Raw genomic sequence first — 7223 nt, 5'->3', positions numbered from 1 at the left:
TAAGAGAACAAACAATGGTATGCTTAAAATGCCTTTTAAAAGTCCTTTTGTAATTAGACAATGAAAGAAACAAAGAACATTATTTTATTTTGGTAGTAACAGGAAACGTTGCGTGCACACGCGCAATACGCGTATACGCAACCATAACCGGAAGTTCCTTCAAGCTTTCGTAAGTGTGCGAGTGGCCACAGGGGGACAGAGCTCACACAAAAATGATTAGCAAAATAATCGGCCCAAAGTATATATCCATCGTCAAGACATGGTGAGAGTTGCTGTTGTTTATTTTGCCTATGTTTAATCATTATTTACCAGCATTCAAGAAGATGAAACAAAGCTGTGTCCTTGGATAGCTTAGCCGCTAAGTCAGTCGGGGTCACAGCGCTAACTGTCGCTCCCTGGCATCCAAAGTCAGACAGATCACGTTATTAATTATTTTATTTGTCAGTCGACAAATAAAATTAATAACAACGAGTGTTTAGATGCGTGATGTCTAACTTTTTCTTCTTTTTAGTGAATTACCCACACGTCTAAACTGATTGTTTTTAGCCGTTAGCAACTGACAATTGCTGCTAGAATAGACTCACAAAAGTCACATATATAAACGATTATATTTTAACATGACAAGACATTTGACTGCAACAATCAGTTAGCAAATTTGACTGTGGTTTTTGCATATTGGTGTTTGATAATTTTGTTAAGTGTTATCTGATGTCTAAAGCGAAACATTGATAAAAAAAAAATGAGATAGGGATACATGGGTGTAACAGTCACATATTCCACTTTCCAACGCTGTTATAAACAGAAATACATTTTTATGTTTTTCTTTCTCTGTAGGACACCGACTCTAGCTGTATGGGGCACAGCTGGAGGAGTAGCTTTGGTGCACTTCACAGACTGGAGAACATTTTTGGATTACGTTCCTTACATTAATGGCAAATTCAAAAAGGATGACTAAATCCCATCAGGTAGGAGTGAACAAAAGACTTCCAATAGGTCACTGCTGGTGTTGAAAAAAAAAGTTAAGTTTGTGTAGTGTTAAAGTTTTATTGTCTTGGAAACTACCAAAATAATATAAACCTTACATTTAAATCCCAACCCTAATTGGGAGTTATTTATATAATTACTCTGTTTTCTTCTGCTAGGTCGGTGCCACTTTTATTGTGGATAAAAAGACTCGAATAACAAGAACTGCTTCAGCCCGTATCTTGCACTGTCGTCCACCTGCAAGACGCACGACTGGAAACAGTCCAGTCATCTTCATTCTTCAGTTCAGTCATCCCGTAACTATCCAGCGATGAGGCACCACGTTCCAGCAATGTTATTCTCCTTCACCCATGGAAAAATGAGAAAAGGTTTCTCGTTTTCTACTCCTGCCTCGTTTAAGGGATTGCGTATTTCTGGGATCGTAGTAAAACTCTGTCATCTATGTCGATCTGTAATTGTTTTAAAGACAAGTAAAGTGTTTGAAAAATCGCTGTTGAATGTCGTTTTATATTTTAGTGGATTGAATTATTCTGATGTGCGGTAGTTAGAACGAGGTCAGTTTTATATTCAGTGTTGAATAAAGTAATTGACAATAATAGAGTTTAATTTCAGTAGTGTAACACAGCAGCATAGACATAGACAGCTCAATTTAAACAAACGATAAGCTTTTTTGCCTGAACATTTGCAATACGTTACTGTCAACAAATCACATTTTGTATTAAAACGTCACAACAAAGTGTTATTTTTATATATGTTTTAAATTATTGTTATTGTGGCAGTGTGGCAGTGCACATAAAACATTGTATTGAAGGCCCAGTGTTGTTCCTCCATTTTGACCAAATAAGCGGTTTTTCTTTTCTGCAGAACATCGCCGTCTGCAGGCCACAGATAGCACAGCCGACTACACACTATAAGTGTTTGACAATCGTCATGTCAGATATAAACGCAGAATTCACGCTGTGCAGTAGCGAACTTAGCTTTAGCTTAAGAAGAGAACAAGTTCCCTACTGCCCAGCGTGAATTCTGTCATGACGATTGTCAAACACTTGTAGAGTGCAGTCGGTTGTGCTATATGTGGCCAGTAGACGGCGATATTCTGCAAAAATAAAAACAGCTTATTTGGCCAACATTTAGAAATGCAAAAGTGACGAGTATTAAACCCATAATTCTTCACTTTGAAGACCTTAGAAGACATTACGTGTCACAAAATGACACATAATGACCTCCACCACTACTCCCTCCCCACCCAAAGTAATACCGGTTAGAATCTTCCTTATTACTTATTATAATATTGTTACCTGTTATGGGGTGTCTAGTTAGATTGTTGGATTGGATTTTACTCAAACAAGCGGACATGTGTACCTCCACATGTTTTTATTTTATAATAAAAAAGTAGGTAAGTTTGAATTTAAGTGAAAATGGCGCTAATTAATACAGTAATTTAACATCGACTTATAATAACAAAGATGTAGTGTATGTATTATTTAACGAGATGGTCTAGAGCAGACTATAAAGGGAGGCGATTTGAAGATTTTTTGTTTTGTTGCTGTGTGGCCATTTATCGTACTAGTCTACCGGAGTGTGGCGGATGGATCGGGGATTGTGACGTATTCGCTGGCGGAGTGATCTGCCAATGTAAACGTCCTGACAGCGGGAGTGAAAACAAACGCTGAATTCATGACTGACATTAAATACGTCGAACAGAGCCGCTGTCTGCTTATTTTATAACACCGCAGTGAAACAAAGGTGAAATAAGACGGAGCAGGGACCATGGACAGAAAAAGGTGAGAGTTTTTACTATCCGGTCGAGGTGTATGTTATAGGGAAACTTTCTTTGCAGGAAATGCACACACACACACACACAGAGCCGTCATTCAGTTGAGAAACAGCAGCCGGCGGGGAATCAAGCTGCTTTTTATGTATTTGCATTTGCTTCAGCAGTAGTTCAAGAATCGCTTATGCGTTTTTGTTGTAACATACAAAGTTCAAGCAGCAGCGAGAACGAACTGCTGCATTATCGCCTCCGACTGTGAATGACGCTGTTAGCTTGATTAGCCTGCTAGGTTTCATTGTTTACACACGCTTGACTTACGCTGTGATGCGATCCTGCACTCGGCGAAGTCACAGCATTTAAAAACAAACTCAAAGACTTAACATTGAAGTTGTGGTCAAACTGATTAAGAATGTCTTCTCCTCTTAGTGTGAATCGCTCCAGATGCTCCAGTCTTACTGATCAAGAATGATGTGATTAAATCTGAAAAACTTCTTTTTTGGGTCACGACACGGAAGCGAGCATTTTAGTACATTCTGTAATAAATAATAAATTAAATAAAAAAGCTAGACTACAAAAGTATTAGAATTATATTTGAAGTGCAAGAATACACCGAATTTAATTTTGAAACATACTATCATCCTCACGAAAACCCATTACAGACAGCAACTGAAAAATAATCCTTAAAGAAACAATAAAAGAACGGTCGGACAGTATTTGTAGCATGGTTGACAGTTTTAACACATGGTGGTTTATTTCCACCCACAATGTTACAATGTTAACACGTGGCTAGAAGCGATGGAAAATATAGGCAGTGATTGACAGGTGTGTGTCATAAATCTTTATTCATGGTACACAATAATTTGATGTACAGTTGTTTAATTCACAGTTGAATGGGACCATTTGGGGGGGGGTGTTCAGTGACTTTTCTAGATTAATTAATTAATTTAATGCACTTTTTGTGCTATAGTGATGAATTTGTTATTTCTCTTGGCGAAAATGCTGTATCCTACAGTATACAGACTGCACCAGAGGAGATGACATTCACAGCAAGAGATCGCCATCATCTTGCTGCACACGTTAGATGAACTCTCATTACTCAGTTATTCGTTTATCATTTATAAAAGTATTAGTGTGGGGTCTTCATACCCAGACACCCTAACAACATAGTTATGACCTGAGGGGTCTGAAAATGAATTAAAGTGTACACATAAGTAAATGTAATAAAAATCACAGATAGGAATTAAAAAATATTATAAATGTATTAACGGTGACAAGGTTTAAAATACAATGAAATGGAACACATACTTCCTCTGTTTTATTGGTAATTAAAAAAATATTTGTTGTTAATCAGTTGTCACACTGCAGAGTCTTGAGCTTTAGTTTACAATTAATTACTTACACAAAAACATCATACTAAACTGCTGATATCTTCGGATCGTGGGATTATGTACGATTTTGTATTGTTTCCTGTGATTTCTGGTCACGCTTTTTCAGCTTGTTTAACGTTACGCTTGTTCTCGTTTTCTTTCCAGCATTCCGGTTAAATGTATCTTGAACAAGCCTCAGATAGTCCGCGGTCTGGGCAGCAACCTACACACAGACATGAACGCCGGCCATGCTAGACAAGGACGGTCACTGATACAGAAAGTTCAAACCAACAGACATAAGCATCTCAACAACACCAATCATCAAATCAGGGTGAGACGCTGTTTTGAGATATTGGAGACAGATCAAGATTGCTGTGTTTACATTTGAATTGTTTTGAAATCATTTGTAGCAGCGACTGCTTTATCTTTAGCCACAGCAGAAGACGATGAACTGCAAAAGACATTACATTGCCGTATTTGAGCTGCTTAATTGTTTTTTGTCTATAGTGAGTTGTGAGATATACGTAGATACTAATGACACTGGTGCACTCTGTACTTGAAAGAAAATGTGGAGAAACTTGTAGATCCTGTCAACGGACTTACTGCTTCTCTAGGACTCTCTGGTGTCATTTCTCTATGAATAATATAAATACCAGCTTTGAGGGGATCTTACTACCGTAGGGACTGTCGTAGAAGCATTAAGATCTTGTGAACTTAAACCAATGTTTTTGAAATAAACTGAGAGGAGCTTTCTGTTTTCCTTGAAGGCCAAACCTGATTTAAACACAACGCTACCGGTGCGACAGACGGCGTCTATCTTCAAACAGCCAGTGACCAAGGTCACAAACCACCCCAACAACAAAGTGAAGACAGATCCACAGAAGGCTGCGGATCAACCCAAACAGGTAGTGTTTTTTTTTTTTCTTACGCTTTGTACTATAGTGTTCATTAATTTTTACAGTGAAATATTCCTCTTTTTTTTTTTACAGCATCTGTTGTGTTTGAGAGAATTTATTTTCACACACTAACGAGCAATTATCTTTGTGTGATTTGCTTCATCCATCAGCTGTTCTGGGAAAGGAAACTAATCGGTTTAAATGCCTTTGATATCGCAGATGAGTTGGTCAAAACTATGGATCTTCCTAAAGGTTTACAGGGTGAGTGAGCTGACAAACATGCTTTTCATAAATCACTGCAGGTGAAAGTGTTCCACACGTCGAACTTCCTAACGTCGACGCCGCTGTCTCTCGTGTACTCTAAGGTGTCGGACCTGCGAGTTCAGATAAGACCCTGCTTTCCTCCATAGCCAGCGCTCTACACACCAGTCCTGTGCCCGTCACCGGACAACTCACCGCCGCAGTGGAGAAAAACCCCGGAGTCTGGCTCAACACAGCACAGCCGCTCTGCAAAGCCTTTGTGGTGACCGACGATGACATTAGGTAGCAATGCATGCGTACTATGTAGAGCAAATGTCCTTGTGAAAAAAAAAATGCTGCAGTGCTTTTATCTGTGTGTATCTTCAATTTCCTGTCCAATTCAATCCTTTAGGAAGCAGGAGGACCTGGTGCAGAACGTGAGAAGACGACTGGAGGAGGCCCTCATGGCAGACATGTTGGCCCACATGGAGGACGCCTCTGCAGACACTGCAGCCAGTAAAGAAGGAGAAAGAGGTAACAAGGACGAGTTATAGCTAAGGTAAAGTAAGGACTGGTGTACAACTGCCTCCATCACTACTATTAAAACAATTTTATTATGAATGCACATTGAGAAAAAAATGGATGTCTCTTTTTTTCAACAGGTTCGACTTTTGCCCCATTTGTATTTGTTGCATCTCGACATTCAACCACGTTATCCAGAAAGGATGTTTGACCTATTTTTATTTACCTGACGGTTACCAACGATACTGACTGCAGTGTTTACATTTGGTTGAGCAGAAACGATGTTTTCGTGTGTGTTGTGTTAAACGTAATGTTCAACAGTTGAAGTTTTTTAAAAAAAAAAAAAAAAAAAAAGAAAGAAAGAAAAAGCCGTTGCTGTTATTTTTTATGTTTTTACACTCTTTACTGTAGGTCGCAGTATTCTTACGTGGTGCCCTCTGGTGGCTATAATTAAGATGTTTAGTTTGTTTTTCAGTTGTTGGTGCTATTGTTCCCTAACCAGAGTTTACCCAGTTTTAAGACTTAAGCTGTGGGTGGAGTTTGTTTTTCTCCCCCTCTGTTGTACCTTTCTCACTAAGGCTGTATTAAATTACTCCACCGTAATGTGACACTGATCCGTGATGTTCGATAGAAGAACCGCTGTTGCTGCTTCATTCTGGCCATGGGTTTATTGACACACCGAGGTGATAATGACGATTGTATTTACAGCTGGTTTTTCAGGCTTAGTCCAAACATATTTGATGTTTGAAATGTCCTTTCCCATTAATAAAATTCCACAGTTTACACAATGGAGAATTATATATATAAAAAAAGCATTTATTCTGTTTGGTTTTTCTGACATGTTTTGTTTTATCAAACAAAAAAATGTTTATTTCACTAAAACACGCCTTAGGTGTGGTACAGAAATGTCACGGGCAACTGTTATTCCCACTAATTGCCCCATGTAACAGCGCAGCGGATGTTTTCCAACTCCAGCTAAGTCACACTGTCTTTTGTTTTTTGTTTTTTCTATAAATGCGTTCAAAGTATAGTCATGCTCAACCTAAACAAACATAAATTACTTTGTGTATGTGTTACGTTGTAAAATTGATATAATTGCGGAGTACAAACATCTTCACTCATCCTCACTGTAGAACAGGAAGCCTTTATAGCAGTTTCCATTGTTCACTACATTAATAGTCTTCAGAGAATCTGCAGAATTCTGTCTTTAGGTATGAGACAGTGACGTTCAACTAAACTGCACAGTTTGAAATGGTTTGACTGGTGGATCCTGCTGGTCCTCATCCACGAGCAACTATTTTAAAGCACCAAATAGTCATTTGTCGTGCAAAGTTCAACAGTGATTACAAACAGAAATAACCAGTTTGGAGTTAGTTCCACCATGCTATTTGTTTTATATCGAGCACTAACACCCACTGGGTCGTACCTGGTTAGAAGATC

General features: G+C 38.5%; 2 protein-coding genes and 1 long non-coding RNA gene across 4 annotated transcripts in view; 2 read left to right on the top strand and 1 right to left on the bottom strand.

The window, feature by feature from the left end:
* The first annotated feature begins 139 nt into the window (after positions 1-139).
* On the top strand, positions 140-1475 carry uqcr11 (ubiquinol-cytochrome c reductase, complex III subunit XI). Its single transcript, XM_008333800.3, has 3 exons — positions 140-262; positions 835-965; positions 1143-1475. Exons 1-2 carry the CDS (start codon positions 213-215, stop codon positions 953-955), a joined length of 171 nt encoding a protein of 56 aa, XP_008332022.1. The 5' UTR covers positions 140-212; the 3' UTR covers positions 956-965; positions 1143-1475.
* Positions 1476-2275: 800 nt separating this feature from the next.
* mbd3a (methyl-CpG binding domain protein 3a) overlaps positions 2276-7223 on the top strand; it is an 8275-nt gene continuing 3327 nt past the window's right edge. The window contains exons 1-7 of one of the 2 annotated variants that reach the window (XR_003053095.1): positions 2276-2768; positions 4291-4456; positions 4893-5030; positions 5192-5282; positions 5387-5564; positions 5674-5820; positions 5924-6466. Coding sequence is in view for 1 of the 2 variants with exons in the window: in XM_008333799.3 (XP_008332021.1) it covers positions 2755-2768; positions 4291-4456; positions 4893-5030; positions 5192-5282; positions 5387-5564; positions 5674-5815 (729 nt within the window). In the remaining variant the exon portion in view is untranslated. Of the gene's footprint in view, positions 2769-4290; positions 4457-4892; positions 5031-5191; positions 5283-5386; positions 5565-5673; positions 5821-5923; positions 6596-7223 lie in introns of those variants that run through there. The other variant, XM_008333799.3, reaches the window with a different exon arrangement.
* Positions 6126-7223, bottom strand: part of LOC112488723 (uncharacterized) — a 4565-nt gene continuing 3467 nt past the window's right edge. The window contains exon 2 of the long non-coding RNA XR_003053105.1: positions 6126-7209. This is a non-coding gene — a long non-coding RNA (uncharacterized LOC112488723). The remainder of the gene's footprint in view (positions 7210-7223) is intronic.

Source organism: Cynoglossus semilaevis, chromosome 20, assembly GCF_000523025.1.
Source record: "Cynoglossus semilaevis isolate Cse_v1.0 chromosome 20, Cse_v1.0, whole genome shotgun sequence".
NCBI classification, from domain to species: domain Eukaryota; kingdom Metazoa; phylum Chordata; class Actinopteri; order Pleuronectiformes; family Cynoglossidae; genus Cynoglossus; species Cynoglossus semilaevis.
Note: the sequence above shows the minus strand (reverse complement) of the source record. Positions and strands in the feature narration are given on the sequence as shown.